Genomic DNA, 23,750 nt, shown 5'->3' with positions numbered 1-23,750 from the left:
CCTTGGTCATAGTGTCTGTTCACAGCAGTAAAACCCTAACTAATACACTGTCTTATACCTTTTGTATGTTTTTCTCAGCTCCAGAATGGAGTAGAGAAACTGCGTAAGAATGGAATGAGGTGTCTCTTGACTCCAAATCAAATGACCCAGCTTCAGCATCTCAAGGCTAGCTGTGATCTTAGGCAAGCCAAGACTCTAAGTGATAGCCAGTTCCTTGTAACATGAACTTATGTCTAACTGGCTGTCCACACAAGTCTCTTTTAAAAAATGAAATGAGATACGAAAGCAAGTCACAAACTTGCAAGCTATAAACAAATATGTGACTATCCCAGTAATAATTTGTGTGCGGGGTGTACGTTCATGTATGGGTGTGGCCATGTGTGTACATGCATGCAGACATCAGCGATCAACTCTTGGGTGTCTTCAGTAGCTCTCCACCTAATTTTTGAAACAAGTTCTCTCCCTAAACCTGCAGCTCATTGACAGTCAATGAGCTTCCTGTCTCTGTCTCTTCCTCCTTCCCTCCAATGCTATGATCACAGAGATGTACCATCATGTCTGGCCTTTTACGTAAGTGCTGGGAACTGAACCCAGGTCTTCATGCAAGCATTTTAATGGCTGAGCTATTTTGGCAGCCCTTGTTGTGTGGGTATCTTAATATACTCATAATCAATCTGTGGACAAAAAATAGAAGTAAAACAACTTTGTATTCAGATCCCCCCCACCACAGACCTTTCAGGGAAAGATACTACGAAAAAGAGCATGTAACGTATGTGTGTTAATGTAACACCTCCCGAGCACTTGTAAGGAGAACTGTCTAGACTCATAAAATAAGTCAGGATTCACGGAGCCCTCCTTGAATGAGAAAATCTCCCTCCGACAGCACTGCCAACAGAAGTTTCTAATCTTTGTGGGTTGCCCTGAGCTTCCTCTTCACATTGAACCTCTACCAAAAGCCTTAAGCTACAGTGAAGACCTCAGGAGTTATGCTTCAAATGCAACATTTTAAATAAGATGAATTAAACACCAATATCTGGGTCATAAATATCTCCTCACACCTATAGCCCATGAAAGGAAGACCTTGGCTCTTGAAAATGCTACAGGAGCAGGGTGAGGTGGGAGGGAAAGAAGTTTTCTGTGGGAAACTTGACTTTCCAGTAACTCTTCTCCCAGACTAGGAAGTAAGATGACCAGGGCTAAATTTGAGTCAGGGGAGGGACTACAGTTATGATTCAAGCTCATTAGTAATATAGTAGAAAACCCAAGCCAAATTGACCTGTGCAGAAAGGGGGAAAGGAAATTTTGTGGCTAGTCTTGCTGCATAGCTCAGAAGTGTTCCCACCACAGGTGATTCCATCTCCGTCTTTCTGTTCCTTATTCCCTGGTGTCGATGTTTGCAGCTTCTACAGTAGCTTTAAGTTCAAAAAGGTTACAGAGGAGGGGTGGGTGAGGACTGGAACGTGGCTCCCGAGTGCTGAGGATGGCAGGCACGGGCACTTAGCTGACATGTCTTCCGGGATCATTACAGTCTCCATTGAGCCCCAGAAGCCTCCAGACTCTCTAAGATCTTGGCCGTGTCCCTCACTATAAGGAGATGTACCAGCAAGTAGTGACATCATCATGAGGGCCTAAATAGGTAGGAACCTGACACCTATATTCAGTCTCATCCAAGAATTAGCTTGCAGCCCAGTGTCTGCCATCTCTCAACTCTTTGCTTCTAAGCCACTTGCCCAGCACCATTCTTCAAATCCCGGATTAATTTTTGATGCAGAAATCTCGTTTCTCATTAGCTGTTGACATATCTTTGTTCCTCATCTCAAGTCGTCTATGTCCCATGAGAGGTACACCCAAGGAGGATCCTGTTTTATTTCTTAAGCACTATCCACCATGAACTTTTTTTTTTATCAGAATTCAGTTTCTCGTGTAAATCTTTTCTAGTCAGACTCTCACGTACTTCCATTCTGTTAATTTTTCTTCCTCATTTTTGCTGCCAACCATAAACTTCTTTCGTTAATGGAAAGTCCTACCTGTGCATGGACCATTCCTGGCTTCTTGACTCTGGCTAAATTCTACTGCCTTTTAGAATGTATGTAGATAGGGGCTTCCCACTGGTGCCTACAAGGCACACATGTTAGCTCTAGAGTCCTGTAGTGGGAATACCCTCAAAGACCACAAGATGGAAATATCACCGCACAAAAGAAAGTGGAATTCTCAGAACCTGCGTTCATTTACCTTTCTCTGAAATATGTGTGTCCTTCTCAGAGGGTTGCAAATGCACCGGGGATCCTGCTATGTCTCCATCCCCCCAAGCCCCTGATTTACTCATTCTGTTTTCCTCCCACCACTTGACAGAGAAAACAAGAAGCAACATGTTATGCTGATGTACAACCTAAAGAAGAACCGCACATCTTCTTTTTCAGTGGAATTATCATCTTTAGCATTCTAAAAACAAAAGGGTGCCTTCTCTGGGAGAAATACCTAAATACTTTTTTATGTTAATTGCTTCTTATTGACATATTCATTGCACATAGTGATGAGCTTCATAAAGACATTTTTATTCAAATAGGGCATGAATTTTGACCACATTCGCCCTCCCTTACCTTCCCCTTTCTCTCTTCTCCTGATCCCCATTCTTTCCCAGACAGTCTCACTTCTCTTTTATAGATGAGATTTATGTATCTGTATAAAATCTAGGATTCACAAATAAGAAAAAAACATCAAGACATGATAGTTGTCAAGCTGATTTTGCCTAATCAGATCATCTTTGTTTATATCCATTTTTCAGCCAATGACATAATTTCGTTCTTACCTGTGGCTGATTAAAACTCCATTGCATCCACAGGCAGGGTCATATGGAGGTTCTTCTTGCAGCTCTCTGGGGGAAATTCCATACTGGCAGTCATAGTGGCTAGTCTAATTTACATTCTCACCAGGAGCCTACAAAGGTTCCCTTTTCCCCACACCCTCACTAGCTGTAGCTCAGTGGGCGAGAACTTACCTAGCAGTCATGAGGTTTGTGGCTTCAAATCCCAGTGCCAAAAAAAAATGTTTTTGTGTGTGCCAGGAACAATCAATGTAAAGACTCTTAAATGTGAAATGATTTTCACTTCTTTCTTAAAGGTGAAGTATTATGCAGGATATAAAGTGCTCTAATATAAAACTTACAAGGCCGCATGCCAAAAGAGCGACTAAGGATGCTTAAAGAGATGAGCTTGGGCCTGGAGTGATGGATGGCTCAGTGTTTAAGAGCACCAGTTTTCTTCCAGAGAACTGGGTTTCAATTCCCAATACCCACATAGCTCACAACTGTCCCTAACTCCAGTTCCGGGGAATTTAATGTCCTCTTCCTGCCCCTGCACATGGTACCCAGACATGCATTCAGACAAAGCATCCATACACATACATTTAATTCATTGGTTATTTAAAATGAGAGATGGGACTCAGATGGGTGTAGAGATGACTCACACATGCCTATATACCACATTCACACACACACAAAAAAATTCTGGCTGCTCCGATCTACAGGACCTAGGTTTGATCCCCAACACATAGATAGTAGCTCTCACTAGTCTGTGGCTCCAGTTCCAAGGGATCAAATGTCCTCTTCTGGCCTCCTGGAGGAACCAGGCCTACACATGGTGCGCAGACATGGATGCAGGAAAAATATCAATACGCTCAAAACAAAAATAAAAATTGTTAAGAGAATAGTGGGTTCATCTCCGGCAGAATGTACCTGATTATCTCAGACTAATTTAAGGCTCGGCAGGCATTTTTCTTACATCGGTGTCGGCAGGATCAGGGTTTTAAACTCCGTGGTGCAATCTAAAGGTTCTGTGTACTTAGAAAGCTATGTGGGGGTGGAACAGGATTTCAGGGGCAATTGCAGGACAAATGAGAAAGCCACAGTGCAGAAGGCTGCAGTCAGATCCAACCAAACCCCTAGTATAAAAATCCAGCATGGCAGGTTCTTTAGTGGAAGCTTGAAAACTTTGAGGATATGATTTGGGGGTGCATCCTTCTTCCACGTTAGGAACATGGTTGAAATCACCAGCCAGAACCAACAATGACCCACCTGAAGCCAGTGATGTTCGTTTGTTTGTGTTATCTGTCTATGTGAAAGGTAATCAGCTAGTTATGAAATAATATCATTCCAGCTCTTATCCCCATCTTTGTCCCTACTCCTGGACACTGTTGAGGGTAGTGGACCTAAGAGAGAAGAGACGCTATCTGTTGCTTGCTGTGTGTCTTAGTCATTGTTTGATTTCCCGCACAAAACATCATGACCAAGAAGCAAGTTGGGGAGGAAAGGGTTTATTCAGCTTACACTTCCATACTGCTGTTCATCACCAAAAGAAGTCAGGAAGGGAATTCACACAGAGCAGGAACTTTGAGGCAAGGAGTGGATACAGAGGCCATTAAGGGGTGCTGCTTACTGGCTTGCTCCCTCTGGCTTGCTCAGCTTGCTCTCTTGTAGAACCCAAGACTAACAGCCCAGAGATGGCACCACCCACAATGGACCCTTCCCCCTTGATCACTAATTGAGAAAATGCCTTACAGTTGGATCTCATGGAGGCATTTCCTCAAGGGAGGCTCCTTTTTCTGTGATAAATCCAGCTTGTGTCAAGTTGACACACAAAACCAGCCAGTACAGTGTGTTAAGACCCACAAAACCTAAACAAGAGGAAAGAAATTGATGGCTCTAGTTTTCCTATTACATATGATATTATTCAGAGTTCTCAAAGAAACAGGACAATGGGCTATGGATATTCATACATGTATTTATGGAAGATGAGAAGTCCTTAGTCTACAGGCTAGGGACACAGGATGTCGGAAGACCTTATAACTAGAGAAGTCAAAAGTTCAACTCTCAGCTGGAAGATAAAATCCTGAGATCCTGGGAACACAGCTGTTGGTGAAGCTCTAGGGTCCAGAGCATGAACTGACATCCAACAAAAGACAAATGTATCCTCAGTCTTGGGGAGAGAGGCCATGTTACTGTCTGTATTTGTTTTCTATGATCTTGCTAAGGTTACATGGTGTCCACTGAAAGCAGGTGTGGCTCTTTCCCACCAGGCTAACTGGACTCACATGCTAGCCCCCTCTGAAGCACACTAGGTGTCTCATCCAAATAGCACTTTATCAGGTTTGTAGGTAATCAGCAACCCAGTCAACTCACACACACACACACACACACACACACACACAAAGGATTCTTCAAATAAGAATGAAGGGTTTTTAAAAATTCATTTAATAAGGAAATTGTATTGACCCCTTCACCTTGGACACTGCACCAGTTCTATTGGGGGCAGCGTGGAGCAGCAGAAAGGCATGTTTATATCCCAGCCCTAACCTTTATCAACTGACTTCTGCAAGGTACTTAGCCTTCTATGTTCAGTTTCATTGAGTATTAAAGGAATCCACAGGGTTGTGAGACATCAGTAGAGCTATATTCATAGACACTTTCTAATCTCCTTTAATGGCAAAGCCAGAGCTGGTATGGCAAGTGGAAAAGGCAGTAGCAACCATAGCATCTTCCATGATAAAGTGATCACATGCATAGGAGATTAAGGAAAGGGGCTTCTGGAAGCTTCCTAGAGAAGTTTGAAGAATGTTCATCTGAGCCATGGAAGGTCTTCAGCCAGAAGTGGGAGGAGCTAGGTAGCCTCAGCCAGAAGTAGGAGGAGCCAAGTGTCCTCAGCCAGAAGTGGGAGGAGCTAGGTAGCCTCAGCCAGAAGTGGGAGGAACCAACTAGACTTAGCCAGAAGTGGGAGGAGCCAAGTGTATTCAGCCAGAAGTGGGAGGAGCTATGGCCATAACACAGAGGTCTCAGAGTCAGAAGAGGGAAGCTCTGAGAGCTGCAGGCGGAGACTGTTAAAGAGCTGGGAGCTGTGTGCTCCAGAGGGAACGATGAAGGTGAGCACACAGAGATGCCTTTTGTAAAGGAAAGTAGGAAAGGCAGGTGCACTCTTTAAAGGGGGCACATGTGGCTCCTTTCTAGTTAAGACTGATTGAAGAAATAAGTAAAAATAAAGACAAAGATGATGAAGACAAAGACTGACGTCCACTAGGGAAGTCTCAGAAGAAAATGAGAGGTACAACACCTTGGTGGGATTCATTCCCCACTAGGTTTGAGGATGGTTCTGTCTGGTTGTAGAACTGGCTGGTGTGAAAGAAACAGGTTCCTGTTGCTCAAGGTCCTGGAACAAAAGCCAAGACATCCATAGGAGCAGTAAGGACACACACACACACACACACACAGAGAGAGGACCATTAAAAAGCAGGCCTGGCGAAGCAGCCAGGAACATGCCTGAAGGTGAGCAGGTTTCCACCGTGGACTTCTGCCTCCAAACGTCTCTGAGTTCTTATGAGTAAATGCAGGCCATTCCTGGTCTCTGTCCTTACAACAGATGCAAATTTTAAAATTCAATCAATGCAAGAATATGTTAAGGAGCAGCATCAGCTCTGTGAGGTTCTCCTGGGGCCCTGGCCAGGCCAGCAAGGCTTGACATAGTTTGTGACACACATCAGATATCTGTGAAGAACTGGTATTGGTCTGGGCCTCAGCATGGCCGAGGAAGCCCATGGCCATATGAACTTACACTAAAATTTTTCCCGATATCTAATTAGATGCTGGATTTTTAAGTACTTTTAAAATAATGATAGGCTGGGCATGGTATTGCGTGCCTGTAACCCCAGCACTCAGAAGACAGAGGCAGGGAGACTGTGATTTCAAAGCCAGTCTGGGCTATGTGGCAAAACCATATGACTCCTCCCACCAAAACAAAAGAAAAAAAATCTATGAAAGTGGATGTTGCCTCTAGATGTTCTCTAATACACGGACCAGAGGACTCAGTGCTCAAGCTGAGATACTTTAGCCAACCCAACCAGGCCTCACCACACCTCAGGCAGGAAAGTGGGACCTGCAAGGGACAGGGGTTCCTGAGGTACTGTGGGAATGAGTGCGTCATATTCCTGACTGGGCCTGTCTGCTCACTTGGTGCCTCCATAGCATAGAACAGGAGCTGCATCAGACTGTGGTGTTTACAAGCATAGGCTTGTGATTCAGGACAAAGTGCTTCAATTTTCTGTACCACAATTAATAAAATGGGGAGTGGAGCCAGGCACGGTGGCACATGCCTTTAATCCCTGCCCTCAGGAGGCAGAGGTGGTCGTATCTCTTAAGTTCAAGACCAGCACAATCTACAAAGTGAGTTCCAGAGCTACACAGTGAATAAGACCCAGTCTCAAACAAACAAACAGGGGCAGTGGAACGGGCGTTCATGTTATTTTTGTGACTAAATAACATGAAACACTATGGACCGTGCCTCAAAGGCAGTAAAACAATATTTAAAACTTTAGATGACTCATATGTAATAGTAATTACTACGGCAATTACTTGCTTTTTTTGTCTGTGCAAGGCCTCTGTTGACCCCTAAGATCTTGAATAAATTCAAGGATATGTCCTGACGGTCAACAGTGGTGCCCAGGGCTCCACCCACAGTATCTCTGTTCCTTCTACTCCACACTGAATTTTGGCAGCAAGACATCTCTAGAGACTCAAAGCCATAGGGAAAGAAGGTGCAAGGATGAAGAACTCCCAGTCTTCCCTCCTCTCCTTTCCCAACATCCAACTCAGGAGATACCAGGAAGGGCCTGGCCCTGCTGGTCAAGGTTTGACAAAGTCATGATGAACCTAAAGAGGCTTTCATTTGATGTGATCAGGGAAGATGTAGTCTTTTCTCCTCCCTATCTTCAAAAAAGTGTTTCCTACACCACTTACATTGTGGGTAATCAATAAAGCATGGCTTACCAGAGCTACCACAGGCACAGTAAAGAAAAGTAGAGGAAGACCACTTCTTCAGTTTCATGTTTCTTTCCTTGATGGAATGAGATATTCACAGCACACAACCAACATAGCCACAAGTAGCTATCCACAGCTCTTATTCATTCATCTCTGTCCTCTTTAGGTCCTGAAACACCTACGGCACCTAAATTTCACCAACAACATGGGGGAGCAGGTGACCTTCGATGAGTGTGGTGACCTGGTGGGGAACTACTCCATCATCAACTGGCACCTCTCCCCAGAGGACGGCTCCATTGTGTTCAAGGAAGTTGGATACTACAATGTGTATGCCAAGAAGGGAGAAAGACTCTTCATCAATGAGGGGAAGATCTTGTGGAGTGGGTTCTCCAGAGAGGTATGAGTAAAACACACCATGTCAGCACTACAGACAGGGAACTGTTGGCTTAGGAGGGTGTTGGGATTTATCGCAGGCCCCCTAGGATAATATCTTTTAAAAATTTATTTATTTATTTTGTGTATGTGAGTATACTGTTGCTCTCTTCATGCATACCAGAAGAGGGCATTAAATTCCATTATAGATGGTTGTGAGTCACCATGTGGTTGCTGAGAATTGAACTCAGGACCTCTGGAAGAGCAGCCAGTGCTCTTAACCACTGAGCCATCTCTCCAGCCCCATGGATAATGTCTTTTCCTAAGTTCCCCAGCTCTGGCTATCCAGAGTTGCCATGAACTATAAGAGTGTTTTAGTGATGAGAGGAAGCCCAGGAGTCTGAGCTTCATGACTGACCACTAGTCATAAAGTTTCCCAGGCATTACTTCCCCCAACCAGAACAAAATGTTTAAGCAAATATTTCTCAGGTCAGTGGCTGTCAAATGGCACTGAAAGAGACATCCTACCAACCTTGCATAGGGGATTCAAGTTTGAGATGGAAAGGGTAGCTTTTTAGGTTGTCACAATGACCTGGAAGTAATAATGGCTTTCAACACTTGGGGTTCAGGGATGCTAAATGCCCAGCATGCATGAGATAATCTTTGATAGCATTTACCATCCACCCCAATCTCCATTAGCCATGTAGGGATGTGAGTCCAAAATAGACATGGGTGCTTTAGAAGAAGGATATTCAAATAGCTCCAAGCTGACCCATACAAAAATCAAAAGGGTCATTCATTCTACTTTGGAAGCCCCCCTAACCAAGAGGAAGATGCTTGTGACTCTAGCCAAGATGTCCTGTCCATATGTGAAAGCCTGACAAAGGATATGCTGAGCATTCTGGATGGCTGTATATTAATGTACTGCTTAGATTTTTTTTTGTCAAGTTGACACAGCTAGTATCATCTGGAAAAAAGGAAACCTTAATTGGGAAAAGGAAATGCCCCATCAGATTCACTTGTGTTTAAGTCTATGATGCATTTTCTTGATTTAGTGATTAATGAGAGAATGCCCAGCCCAATGTGGCTGTTGCCACCTTTGGGAAGGTAGACTTGAGTGGCATAAAAAGCAAGCTGAGCAAGCCAGGGTGGGGCAAGCCAATGAGCAGCACCCCTCTATGGCCTCTGCTTCAGTTCCTACCTCAAGTTCCTGTCCTGGCTTTCCCTGATGATGAACTGCAGCCTAAAGGAAGGAAACCATTTCCTCCCCAGGTTGTTTTTGGTCCTGGTGTTTCTCACAGCAACAAAAGCATAATGAGGCTGCTAGAATAGAGCAAGATGCGGAGCCCTAGCCCCTCTTCAGAAGCAGCCTCAGGACCAGGCATCCTCTACAACATCCCGGGATTCTGAGATCCACTACCTTGCTCTTTGTAGTGCCTTTCTGCTGAGCATTGTGAACTACTTTTCATGATATGACCAAGGAAGAGTCAGCTTGTTCTTATTGCCAAATTGCTATTATTTTGCTGTTTCCTGGTCGGTGGGATGGCTTCACCATGGGGAGGTCTCCTGGGACAGTGAATCTCATCCACAAGGGGCAAGTCCTCACCTCATTTACAGCCTGTGTCATGATCTTCTCAGAATGGAGGTGTTGGGATTCCACAGGTTAAACTCTTATGCCCACTAATTACATTGTTGTCTGCTTTTCAAATGACTGGAGCCGCTATTGTGTTATCAGCTTATCATGTGTCCTCATTACCTGTCATTGGGGCGTGACCCATCTCCCCTTCTCCTTGGAAGCTATTTCCTGTACAGTTCTCTGTAGTCCTAATGTCCTCTATTAGGCTATGGGCATAGCAGGCTTAAACATTAGTAAATGTGTAACAGAAATAATCCTTATAAAACAGTCATCTATGTCCCTGACTAGTTGACAGAATTATAAATTAAATTTCATTTTTTTTAATCGAAACATGATCTAAAAGCTAGCATACAATAGGCATCCAACAAATCTTGGAGTCAAAGTCACTTCTGAAAAAATTGTAGAAGCAACTACAAAAATACCATGTATGTTTAATTCTGAGTTATATATTAATAGTTTCTTTACACATCTCCTGAAGTTGCTACTGAGATCAAGTGAAATCTAGGACTTTGCATGTGAATTTGAAACAAACCATCAAGTATGTCCACACTTGGCCTTACCACCTTTTGCTTTTACAAGAAACAGGATCAAGGAGCCCGGCTCTATCTCTATCTGGAATGGCCCAGAGTTGGCCACACCAGTCCTTATACCCAAACTCCTCACTTGGTCCATGTCAAAGGAGTTGTAAGACTGACCCTTGACACCCCAGTTCCAAACCTCCATCTTTTATGTTCTCTGCCACCAGGTGCCCTTCTCCAACTGCAGCCGGGACTGTCAGGCAGGGACCAGGAAGGGCATCATTGAGGGAGAGCCCACCTGCTGTTTTGAGTGTGTGGAGTGTCCTGACGGCGAGTACAGTGGTGAGACAGGTAAGGGATCAGCCCCTCACACACCCTGGGCAGGACTTGGGCTGCCTTGGGGGTCAGCAAAGCCCATGGGAAAGCTGGACAGAGCTGGTGCTTAGAGCCACTGGCCTTCTAGGAAAGCACTCTTAAGCATTGCATCCGCTGGGCAGGAGGTGAAGAGAAAGGCCTCATGGGTATTGTTTTAATATCCCAGGTGTCTCTCCACCTCCAATCCTGCCATCCAATAGTGTGTTCCTTTTCTTAAGGCTCCGTGGCCCTAAGTGGACATAGTGCCATCTGCTCCAGCTTCAGAGTCAAGGCTGTGGCAGATTGCCTCTGGGTCTATGTGCACCACATGCATGCCTGGCGGCTACAGGTGTCAGAAGAGAATATTAGGTCTCCTAGAACTGGAGTTAAAGATGGCTCTGAGCTGCCATGTCAAGTGCTGGACTCAAACACGAGTTCTCTGCAAGAGCAACAAATGCTCTTTACCACTGAGTCATCTCTCCAGCCCAGGCTCAACTTCTTCTGAAAGAGAATCACAATTAGACCCCTTATGGGGCTGTGAGAGTTAAACAAATTAATATTAAGATACATATATATATATATATATATATATATATATATATATATATATANATATATATATATATATATATATATATATATATATATATACTGTGCAAAGGTCAAAGATATATATATATATATATATATCTTTGATATATATATATATACATATCTTTGATATATATATATATATATATATCTTTGACCTTTGCACAGTAGAAGTACTAGATACATATTGGCTATAATTCCTTCTCTTTCAGCCTGACCACAATGATGGCCTCATCCTTCCCTCCATCTTAGGAGTGAGGAAACTGGGGCTTGGAGAACTAACCATGACCAAAGTTAAGCAGCTAGCAAATAGCATGGCCAGGATCCCATCTCAATCTCTAACTGAAAACATTCATGCTCCAAACTGCCTACTGCCTGGCAGGCCAGAACAACTTAGTAAATATTCATCACCTAGAGCAATGGTTCTCAACCTGTGGGTTGTGACCCCTTTGGGGTGGCATGTCAGATATCCTGTGTAACAGATACTGACATTATGATTCATAACAGTAGCAAAATTACAGTTATGGAGTAGCAACAAAATAATTTTATGGCTGAGGGTCACCACAACATGAGGAACTGTATTAAAGGGTTGCAGCATTAGGAAGGTGGAGAGCCACTGATCTAGATAAATATGTGATCTCTCTCATTGGCAAGTTCAGAACATAGATATGACTGGCCACATGCAAGGAACACTATGCCTTCATCTAAAAGGACATCTTTTCTGGCATGGTAACAAAGCCTATCACATATCCAAAATAAGCCAGGCGGTGTGAGAGATAGTAGCAGTGTTAATAAAACTCACTATTACAGCCATGTTACTATCCGTTTGCATCCCACAACTCCATCCTGAAAACCTCAAACATGAACAACTTAATTCGGTTTTTATTTTTATTTATTTATTCATTTATTTGTTTTGTATAAGTCAGACAGAACTTAAAACAGAGTGTAGGGCCTTGTTTGACCTCTGGGTGCAAGGTACTATCTGTTACAAATGGTTGCAGACCGTGGTAAAAGAAATGGACTATTCCACAATTGTTGGGAAAGGGAACAGTTTATTCTTGATAGATGTAAAACATAGCAATAATACTATCGATAAGTAAAATACGAAGTGAGCACATCTCCCCTCCACATGCACACTTACATTGACTGTGCCACATGGTAACTGAGTCTGCACTGGTCATTTTCAGATGCGAGTGCCTGTGACAAGTGCCCGGATGACTTCTGGTCCAATGAGAACCACACTTCCTGCATTGCCAAGGAGATTGAGTTCCTGGCGTGGACTGAGCCCTTTGGAATCGCTCTCACTCTCTTTGCTGTGCTGGGCATTTTCCTGACCGCCTTTGTGCTGGGCGTCTTCATCAAGTTCCGAAACACGCCCATCGTCAAGGCCACCAACCGAGAGCTGTCCTACCTCCTGCTCTTCTCCCTCCTCTGCTGCTTCTCCAGCTCCCTGTTCTTCATTGGGGAGCCCCAGGACTGGACCTGCCGCCTGCGACAGCCCGCCTTCGGCATCAGCTTCGTGCTTTGTATCTCGTGCATCTTGGTGAAGACCAATCGAGTCCTCCTGGTATTTGAGGCCAAAATACCCACCAGCTTCCACCGGAAGTGGTGGGGACTCAACCTGCAGTTTCTGCTGGTTTTCCTCTGCACCTTCATGCAGATTGTCATCTGCATCATCTGGCTCTACACGGCGCCCCCCTCCAGCTTCCGCAACCACGAGCTGGAAGACGAAATCATCTTCATCACGTGCCATGAGGGCTCACTAATGGCGCTCGGCTCCCTGATCGGCTACACCTGCCTGCTGGCTGCCATCTGCTTCTTCTTTGCCTTCAAGTCCCGGAAGCTGCCAGAGAACTTCAACGAAGCCAAGTTCATTACCTTCAGCATGCTCATCTTCTTCATCGTCTGGATCTCCTTCATTCCAGCCTACGCCAGCACCTACGGCAAGTTTGTCTCTGCCGTGGAGGTGATCGCCATCCTGGCAGCCAGCTTTGGCTTGCTAGCCTGCATCTTCTTCAACAAGGTCTACATCATCCTCTTCAAGCCTTCACGGAACACCATCGAGGAGGTGCGCTCCAGCACTGCGGCTCATGCTTTCAAAGTGGCAGCCCGCGCCACTCTACGCCGCCCCAACATCTCCCGGAAGCGGTCCAGCAGCCTCGGGGGCTCCACTGGGTCGATTCCCTCCTCCTCCATCAGCAGCAAAAGCAACAGTGAAGACCGGTTCCCGCAGCCAGAAAGGCAGAAGCAACAGCAACCGCTGGCCCTGACCCAGCAAGAACAGCAGCAGCAGCCCCTGACTCTCCAGCCACAGCCACAGCAGCAGCCACAGCCGCCGAGATGCAAACAGAAGGTCATCTTCGGCAGCGGCACGGTCACCTTCTCTCTGAGCTTTGATGAGCCTCAGAAGAATGCTATGGCCCACAGGAACTCCATGCGCCAGAACTCCCTGGAGGCCCAGAAGAGCAATGACACCTTGAACAGACACCAGGCCCTGCTTCCCCTACAGTGTGCGGAGGCGGACTCAGAAATGACCATTCAGGAGACGGGCTTGCAAGGTCCAATGGTGGGGGACCACCAGCCTGAAATAGAAAGCTCAGATGAAATGTCCTCAGCGCTGGTCATGTCCACCTCTCGGAGCTTCGTCATTAGCGGTGGAGGTAGCTCTGTGACGGAAAACATACTGCACTCCTAATGGAGGGAAAGGTTATCCAGTTGAGAGTTTTTCTTAGAGTCCCAGGAAAAAGGATGGGTCTTCCCAGGAAGCCAGGGATAGTAGGTGCATCAAAGCCTGTACTCAGTTGCACTGCTTTGAATGACAGTGAACTGACTGGTGGGCTCTTTACAAGTTAGAAGAGCCATGTTTTGGGTATTGTTTTCCAGAGCTCAGTATCATACCTGGATTTGCTGAAATTTTTTCCTCTGCTCCATCCACCACCAGCTCAGATGAAAGCAAGGCTATAAGCTACCCACCTGCTTCCCTCTAAAAATGCTTATATCCAGAAATCCCTACCCCGAGGCACAGTCCAGATACAGATGGATGGGACATCAGATCTGCCACCATTAAAGTTGAGTCTAAAAGCCAGATAGTCACCGGGACTGTCTATCACATTGACAGTGGACAGAACTATACATTTGCAAGACATCAGGCAGACATGTCCTCTCCTATTTATAAAGACCTTAAGAAGTGTGGCCTCCCTGTTGCTGCTATTGTGTGACATCTGTTCCATCTGCATCCTTCCTGTGACATCATGCATGGGTGTGTCCAGCACCTGAAGGCAATGCCACATTTAGATCTCAGGATCATAAGCATCACCTCTAAGCACCAGGAAAGGACTGACTCAACCCAACGAGCTGTCTCTGTAACTAATATTGATGTACATAGCGTAATCCTTAAGAAACTGCTTCTGTTGTAATAGTCCATGGGCGATTATAAACTGAAAAATGTCGCAGTCTAGATTCTATAAGGCAGTATTATTGAGTTCTGTTTTCCTTTCCCATCCTGTACCCTCATCCTGGTGAGCAGAGCCCATGCAGTCCCTACATAGACCCCATGGCTCTAATCACGCCCCAAGCCCCATCCCTGAGCTAAAGGTTTTATGAAGCCAAATCCTGACCCTGGCTCTATGGAGAATAAGCTCCCAGAAGAAAGTGTGGTTCCCAGTGAGTGCCACTGTTCCCTCAGCAATGAAATTAACGTGCCCACTGCTAGGAACTCAGACTCTGGACGACAGAGACCAAGGTTCAGGCTCTGGCTTGGTCACTGACAAGATGGGTGGTTATAAGGTAGAAACCACAGCCTCTTTAAGCCCCAGCTTCTTTGAGTGTATAGTAGGGAATTACAGTTCTTTTCGGATGAGTTAAGCATGTGTACATCACACCTTAGCACAGTGTCTAACACATCATACACATTTAGGGTTGGTAAATACGATTAGCGATATAGTAACTACTAGTTTCCACTTGCTCAGACTATGCCATAGCTTGGACTATGACACTAAAGGTCCTTATGTTAACAGATCTGTCCCTGGGGTGCCCCTCTTTGAAGGTCATGGTGCCTTCAGGAGGTGGGACTTAGTAGGACATCATTCAGTCATGGGAGGTGTGCCTTTGAAGGGGGTTATGGGACTCTGGCCCCATTCCCTTTTTCTTCTCTTTCCTGGCCATACGATGAACAGTTTTCTCTGACACAGGCTGACACACCATTGCCATCCAGCATCCCACTAAAGAGCATGGACCAGAACCTGCATAAACAAAGCATCAAGATAAACCTTTTCTCTCTCCAGTTATCTGAAGTATTTGATTACAGTGAGAGAAAGCTGACTACAGAAGATAAAGCAAAAAGGCTTACTAAGAATCCAGATTTTAATGTCTAATCCACTGATTACAATAACTTTCTTCAGAGTAAGTCCCAGGTCAAGGTGTCAGCAGAAGCCAAATGCTACCCCCAGCAAACCCAGTGTTTGGCTTCTGTGGCAACAGTACCAACTCGAGCACCATCGCTGGTTAATAATTTATCAGGGCAGGTTTCACCAAGCCAAGCCACACTGTGCCAAGACCAAGCCATAGAACGTAAATTCATCAGTGGTCAAGATTTACAGTCCATGGCGAGTCTTCCTCTGGCCACTTCCTTCTGAGGATTTTTAAAGTAATGGGTTGGCATTATGACCATAAAGACAATGAGTGTGCAGTAGAGAGCACAATCCTGTCCCAGAACACAAAACTGTCCCCATGAGCCACCAACACACCAACCAGAAAGGGCGCAGCCTGTCAGAGCCTGCTGCCTTCTGTTGTCAGCCTCTGAGCAAGGCAGCATGCTGAGTAAAGATTTACTTCTAAAATTTCACTTGGCAAATAAATAAATAAATAAATAAATAAATAACACAACTGCAGCCAAAAGTTTAATGACTTCAAAAACCTGTCACAAAACTGTGCAAACAACTTCAGTAAAATGTCACACATTCATCCTTACTAGTCTGATTTCAATGCATGCCTTCTGCAAATAATCTCCTCGTTCCATGATTTTTTTTTTTTAAAAAAGAAAGAAAACTGAGAATCATCAGGAAAAGCATTGCACAAAGTGTTCATTTTGCCGGGGGCTTACACATCAAGTAATGTCTTTGAACATCCTCATCAGAAAGGTAGATAGGAATTCTCATTATGTCTCTATAGCAACCTAACATTTATCTCAAATTCCTATTTGGCCAGCAACCAAAGCTATAGTTAAGTCAAATTAGGGGTTTTCCCTGGAAATCCAGAGTTTTCTGATTCACATTATATTTTTAAGTTCAGTTCAGAAGTTGTTGGGTTTTTTTTTTCTTCCTCTTTCCAGGTGAGTTGTAGCATAAAGGAGGTGAGGGTCTTCAATCAGGGGCATGTCCTCTTAGCGTTCCTGAAGCCATCTTGTCTGGCTCTCAGTAACTGTGTCTCCAAGCTGGCTTCCTGTAATGTATTTGTGGCAGTTCACTTTTTGTTACTGTAACAGAATAATCAAGCAGGCTAACTGTATAGAGAAAAGAGGTTTATTGAACTCATACTTATGCCCACTCAAGGGCCAAGACTATACAATTACCCACTGGTCACCACAATGACAGGAAAACACTGGTAGGGACAATTTCACCTCAGGATAGGAAGTGAGAGGGTGATTCAGGAGTCAGCTTTACTCTTATAACAACTTAGTCTTAAGACTCCACAGTCCCCATAAGAACACTTCAATTCCTCAAAAAGAAGATGACCTATTGACCGAAAGTCCTTCCACAAGGCTACAACTCTCAGTGCGACCACACTGGGGCCAAGTTCCTAACGTGTGGAACCCCTCCCCCTTCAGAAATTATATCTAAACCACAGAAACAACATCTCTCCATCCAGTTCCCACAGCAGCATCTATGGTGGTGTTCATGGATGGATCACTGTCTCAGACAACTGGCCCTTCCTAGGCCTGCAAGTGCTTTCAGCTCCCTCCAGGTCCATCCCACGGACCAGGAATCCCTCTGAGCTCTCACAGAGGTTACCCCTTATTGCTGCTGCCCAACCATGCCAATGCAGAGACTTCCTGTACTTTAGCGGGTATACAGCGCACACGTGAGTGAGAAACGGGGTAAAATGCTGACAAACCTGTGTGGACCTGGGCGCCTAGACAGAATAACGTTCAGCCAAAGATGCTGAGAGTTATGTATGACACCCAGAGCCTGTGATTGTGTCAAAGTAACACTGGTCTAAGATGCTCATTCAATTAAGATTCCTTCCGATTCGCCACAAAGTAAGAAACCGCAGAACCATCAGTGTCAGGAAGATTCCGGACAGCATCCCTCCTCCATCGCTTTGTGTGTGGAAGCGCAGGAGAGGCAAAGGGATGCAGACTGTTTCTAGAAGCTGGACAAACTAAGGACACTGATTTTTTTCCCCTGGGAGTCTCCAGGAAGGAATGCAGAACTAGAGTACCTTGGTTTCAGCCCAGTGAGACCTTTGGAGGGCTTCTGACCTCTGGAGCTGTAAGATAATAATAAATTTGTGTTGTTTTAAGCCACTGAGTTTGTGGTCCTTTGCTTTAGCAACTATAGGAATCAACTGTTTTTCTGTGACAGGAAATAAACTCAGGGCCTTTTTCACGAAAAGCAGGCATTCTGCCCCTGAGTTAGGCTTTCAAGCCAAAGGTTACGACTTTTCTTGAACGTTTCTGCTTCAAGACATCAGACCTTCTCACACCTCCCTTCCTGCTCTCACCGTGACCACCCTTCCTTCCAGCTAGCTCACTCTTCCCCAGGAACAGGTCTTAGCCAGTGTTCTCCTCTCCAGCTCTGCGTACAAACTGTAAACCCTGAGCTCTGACTCAGGTTGCCCTGTGGCTACTGAAAACTAGTAGCTAAGCTGGCCCAACCCATCTGTTGGCAGCAGAAACTTGACAGTAGCTTCAACACACTGGTGTTCAATTTCTCTTACATAAAAGATTTTAAGAGATAAATATTTAATCACTGTCTTAGACACTGTTCTAGTGTTATAAAGAGACACCATGACCAAGGCAGGAAGAACACATTTAATTGAGGGGCTTACTTACAATCTCAGGAGCTTAGTCCATTATCACTCATTACTGTGTCAAACTTGGGGAAAGCTGGGCTATCCTGATACTATCTCTCTAAAAGACATAGTTTGGGGTAATATTGTCTTTTGACCTGAATAAAGCACACGGCTGTGGCTGTTTCTGCCTAGAGCCTGAGTTTCTTTTCTCTTATCATCCATCATTAACGCTAAACTGGATGTGGCGGTATATTGTCTGTAACACCAAAACTCTGAAGGCAGAGGCTGGAAGATTGGCCAGCCTGAGCTACATAGCAAGACCCTGTGAAAGGGGGACTTAGAATAAAAATCAGACCTGGAGGGACAGAGTACCAACAAGGGTTCGGTGTTAATCACCAGATGAGGCAATGAGCATTAGCTGGTCACTCTGGAATTCATTAAGGACAAAGGCAGATACCAAACGTGCATAGAATTTGAATGCTTTGGAGGCAGTCGTAGTAAAATCTCTGGTTTCCAGAAGAGCCTGGGTTCCTGGCCCAGACAGAGGAAAAACGTCAAGGGTTGCCTGAGACTGCTGATGTCGTGGCTGTTCAGCAGAGTGAGATGGGGCCACCGGCATGCAAGCACAGGATGGGACCAGTCTTGGAATATGTACATTTTGAAGATAGACAAAAGAGTATTTCACTGGACAGCAGGTAGCTCAAGAGGCAGGGAACTAATAAAGGCCCATAGGGACAGCTGGCCTGAGCCAGCCTGAAGACATCCACACCTAGGGGCTGAAGAAAAACCCCATCTCAAATATCAAATGAGTTCCCTTTGGCCAGGGACTACTATCATAATCCTGTTCTCCCCTAAGCCCAGAAGGAATTTGGTGTGGAAGAAAACGAGGCCATCTGTTTATATTAAGAGCTGTTGGGGCTGGAGAGATGTTTCATTGGTTAAGGGCACTGACTGATCTTACAGAGTAGCAGAGTTTGATCCCAAACACCCACATGATGCCTCACAATCTGTACCTCCACTCCCAAGGGTTCCAACACCCTCTTATGACCTCCCAAGGCACCAAGCACCACAGTGTACAGACATACATGCAGACAAAACACCCAAACAGAAAATGATAAAATAAAATAGCAATATTTTAAAAATAAATAAAAAGAGCTCCTAACAGACGAGTGGGTAAGGGGTACAGATGAGGACGGAGCGCTAGTGACGAATCAGCGGTTGCCTCTGGACCGAGGACGAGCCACCTGGGTGACTGACTACACAGGGGGCTGGAAGCTGTAAAAGCCTCTAACTCTATCTGAAGTTCTCAAACTTGAAAGACAAATGCCTGCCTGTGTGGTCACTGAACACAAAGAAGAGAGGAAATCCCAGGGAGAGCCCTTGGGATTCCTACAAGGCTTGAAGGCTGGCAAAGGCGCCTGGAAACGTTGTAGAAAGGAAATAGAACCCAAGCCTGCAGCTGTTGTTCAAAATGCCCCGATTCTCTTCTCTTTGAATGTTTCCTTCCCCGTGACCGCTGGCAGCATTCACATTATACACAGAGTTTGTTGAAAGGCTGGTATCACGTCTGTCTTGGATTTTGTTTTGCCTCTTGTTTTTATTTCAGGACAGGGTCTCATGCAGCCCAGGCTGGCCACAAACTCACTACATAGTTAAGATGACCTTGACCTTGAACTCCTGGTTCCCATGCTTGTGCCTTCCAAGTGCTAGGATTACAGGTGTGCACCACTATGCCTGGTTTGTTTTGTTTGTTTTTGGTTTGGTGTTTGTTTTGTTTTGTTTCTAGAATGCTCTAAGTATTTAGAAAGATGAATGAGTCTAGAAAGTTATGTCCAGCACTAGCATACCACAATGTCTGGGATTCCTGTTAAGTGAATTTATTTTGGCTGCTCTTGCTAAAAAGGGAGAGGGGGAGAGAAAGAGAGAGAGAGAGAGAGAGACAGAGAGAGAGAGAGAGAGAGAGAGAGATCGATCCATATCTTAAATATGTCTGCCCAAGTTCACATGGTAAAAATTCACACCCAGAGGAAACACTGTTTAGGAGGTAGAACCTGTAGGAGGTTCTAAGGGCTGGTTGTGGTGGCACACATCTTTAATTCCAACACTCTGGGGCAGAAGTGGGTAGATCTCGGTGAGTTCGAGGCCAGCTTGGTCTAGATCTCGGTGAGCTCTAGGCCTGTGGGAGTTACATAACAAAAGCCTTTTTAAAAAAGAAAAAGAAACAAACTGAAACAGGTAAAGTCAGTTCCTGGTGAGGCTTTAGTGCTACTACCTTTGAAGTGAGCCTGGTTCCTACCAAACAGATGAGTTTTGGCCAATCTTCTCTCTTCCTTCCTGTCCCGACTCCACCCTCCCTGTTCATTTGTACACCTGTGTAAGCATAGATACACTCCCTTATCTGAGCTCTCACCTCCCACTTCAAGGCGACAGGATAAAAAGGCCCTCATCAGGTATGGGTCCTTTGACTCTGGACTTCTCAGACCCCAGAACTGTAGGACATAAATCTCAGCTCTTTTAAATCACCCAGTCCCCAGTATTCTGTTACCATAGCACACAATAGATTAAGGGGGCCTTGTGAAACAATGACTATGTTTATTTGATTCATGCTAATAACCGTCTCGCTGTTGACATCCATCCTATAGCATCGTGCTGCAGACCCGGTATAGACACAACAGACTTTATTTAAAAATAAAAAGAATTTAAAGGAGACGTGTAGCTGAATTTTAAACACACACATACACATATTGTTTAAGATAAGAATCACTCTGTTTGAGCAGTCATCCCTGGCCCCCTAAAGTTTTTCTGTACTCTGAATGGCTCCTGAATGGTCTATGAAATCCTTTGTTTTATTTATTCATGGACACATTAACTGTGTACATTGTTGGAAAGTCTAGAGCAGGGTTCCAACAAGTAAAACAGTCTTTCTTTGTCTCAGTTTCCTATGAGAACCAGATACAACACCTCCTACTGAAGCTGCAAACTATGCTTATGTATCAAGTAAAGTAACTGGTGTGAAATTATCTGTATATATGGGCCCTGAGTTCAATGCTTAGCACTGGAAAAAGAAACAACAACAACAAACCCTTAGTGACAGTTAAATGTTAAAAGGCAGTTGTACGGCCAGAGAGACATCTCCGTGTTTAAGAGCTCTTGCTGCTCTCCTGAGGACCAGAGTTCAGTTCCTAGCACCCATACTGGAAAGCTCATAACTCCAGATATAGGCAATTTCATGCCCTCTTCTGGCCCCCTTGGACCCTTCTCCCCCTCCCTCCCCCTCCCCCACTCCTCTCTCTCTCTCTCACACACATTTTAAAACATAACAAATCTTAAAAAAAATTAATAAATTAATTAAAGACCGGTATGGTACCACCTGCCTATAATCCCAGCATTTCAGAAGGGAGGCAGAGAGTCATCAAAACTACGGAGGGAAGTCCCTGCCTCAGAAAAGAAAGGAAAAAAAAAAAAAGAAAGAAAAATATCACCTTCAAGAATGTGTATAAAATATAGATAAGCATTAAACCCTCGGGGTTTACGTTTAAATACTCGGCAAGTATGGCATTCAGTGGACTCTTCTATCAGCTTTCCTGACTGGAAACAACAGCACCCAGTCTGCACAGCTTAAGCAGAGGGGGATCCATTCTAAGGCACGGGGACACATTTTATGTTGGGGAACCAGGGATTCAGGCTTGGATGGGACCCAACCGGGAGCAATCAGTACTTTCCCCATCTCCGGGTTGTTAGGCAAAATATTCACAACATACCCCACCTTCCCTTAGCGACCAGGACCCAGAACCTGCCCTGTAGCTGTCACAGTTGGTCACAGGCAGACCTGTAGCCCACCATCTGCCTGGAAAGGTAATGTGGGCTTCTGAGGTTTCTCTCAAGGGGCATGCTGGACAATCATGATCTGAGATGAATAGGCCAGGCTGTCACCTGGCAAGTCAAACCACATCTTCTAAGATCAAACAAAATGAAACCCATACCTTCTTGAAGGGAGGGGGGAGCAGGAGGGGGGAGTATGATTCCCTTTCATGGCGGCAGACATGATGCTCAGATGACCCCTGCAAGGAGACAAAGATGAACTAGTGTTTGGCCAGGAGGAGCAACCTGCTGACAGATAAGACAGAGCAGGCAGGGGGAGTTCCGCAGAGAGTGTGAGGTCTGGCGGGGTCTGTTACAGGCCATTAGCTGTGGCTTTTAAGTGATGTGTGTTTGTGTACGTGCATCTTCACACACGTGGCTGTATCTGGTGTATGGAAAAAGTACACACACAGTCTTCTAACAGTGATTGTATCTGTGTCTTAGAATTGTGGGGGATCTCATGTCCTATTTTTAAATTTAATTTTTATTTTTACTTATTCACTTTACATTCCACTCACTGCCCCTCACTCCCTGGTCACCCCTCCCAAATCCTTCCCCCACACCCCATCCCCCATCTTCTTCTCCTCTGAGCAGGTGGGGGGCCCTTCTGTGTATCCGCCAACCCTGGTACATCAAGACTCTGCAAGACTAGGCACTTTCTTCTTACTAAGGCCAGACAAGGCAGCCCAGCTAGAAGAATGTATCTCACAGACCGGCAACAGCTTGTTCAGGACCCACATGAAAATCAAGCTGTAGATCTGCTACATATGTGCCAGGGAGTGGGGGCAGGGGGCTAGGTCCAGCCCGTGTATGCTTAGTCTTAGCTTCTTCCCATAAGGAGAAAACAAAGATGGGTTCCTCGCTCCCCACTCCACCCAGATATATATACACACATATATAAAAGCAAAGCTGGAGGTGTCAGTGTGTGACAGTGTGTGCCAGTGTGTGACACTGTTTGTCCGGCACTCACAAACTCTAGGTTTGAGTCCCAGCACCACAAAATAAATAAAGACAATGACAAAAAAAAAAAAAAAGCAAAACAAAAACAAACAATGCTCTAGAAGGGTAGGTTTATTATAAACCAGGAAGAAACCTGCCACCAGGGTTATTAGATACAATGATGCCGTGGTTTTCCTTTGCTCCTTGTTTTTTATTTAGAAGTAAATTCAAAATTACAGGAAATTGGAAAAGTAGAAACAGTGCAAAGAACTCCCGACCCCTCTGCCAGAGTCACTCGTTGTTGAGGTCAGTTTTCCCCCACTTCCTCTACTCTTGTGTCATGGTCATTTAACAATGCGTGAGAAGCATGCAGGCACATGAACTGACCATCTCTGGGTTCTCCTTAAAACACTGCATCGAGGTGCTGGAGAGAGGACTCAGCAGGCAGGAGCGCTGCTGCTGCTTCTGCAGAGGACCGAAGTTTTCTTCCCACTTCCGCTCACTACCACCTGTAACTCCATCTCCAGGAAATCTAACTCCCTCGTCTGGTCTCCAAGGCCATTCACAGGCTCATACCCACAAACATACAAACATACATACATACATACGTACATACATATATACATAAAATAAATCTAACTAAATATAATACAAGCAGCTGAGAAGT

At 45.0% G+C, this 23,750-nt stretch overlaps 1 protein-coding gene across 3 annotated transcripts in view; it reads left to right on the top strand.

Annotated features, from left to right (window-relative positions):
* Casr (calcium sensing receptor) overlaps positions 1 to 17,828 on the top strand; it is a 72,802-nt gene extending 54,974 nt beyond the window's left edge. For 2 of the 3 annotated variants that reach the window (XM_029470777.1, XM_029470776.1), the window contains exons 5-7: positions 7,968 to 8,198; positions 10,555 to 10,678; positions 12,460 to 17,828. In XM_029470777.1, coding sequence (XP_029326637.1) covers positions 7,968 to 8,198; positions 10,555 to 10,678; positions 12,460 to 13,967 — 1,863 coding nt within the window. In that variant the 3' untranslated portion in view covers positions 13,968 to 17,828. The remainder of the gene's footprint in view (positions 1 to 7,967; positions 8,199 to 10,554; positions 10,679 to 12,459) is intronic. The other variant, XM_021185270.1, reaches the window with a different exon arrangement.
* The last annotated feature ends 5,922 nt before the right edge of the window (positions 17,829 to 23,750 follow it).

This window comes from Mus caroli, chromosome 16 (assembly GCF_900094665.2).
Source record: "Mus caroli chromosome 16, CAROLI_EIJ_v1.1, whole genome shotgun sequence".
In the NCBI taxonomy this organism is placed as follows: domain Eukaryota; kingdom Metazoa; phylum Chordata; class Mammalia; order Rodentia; family Muridae; genus Mus; species Mus caroli.
Note: the sequence above shows the minus strand (reverse complement) of the source record. Positions and strands in the feature narration are given on the sequence as shown.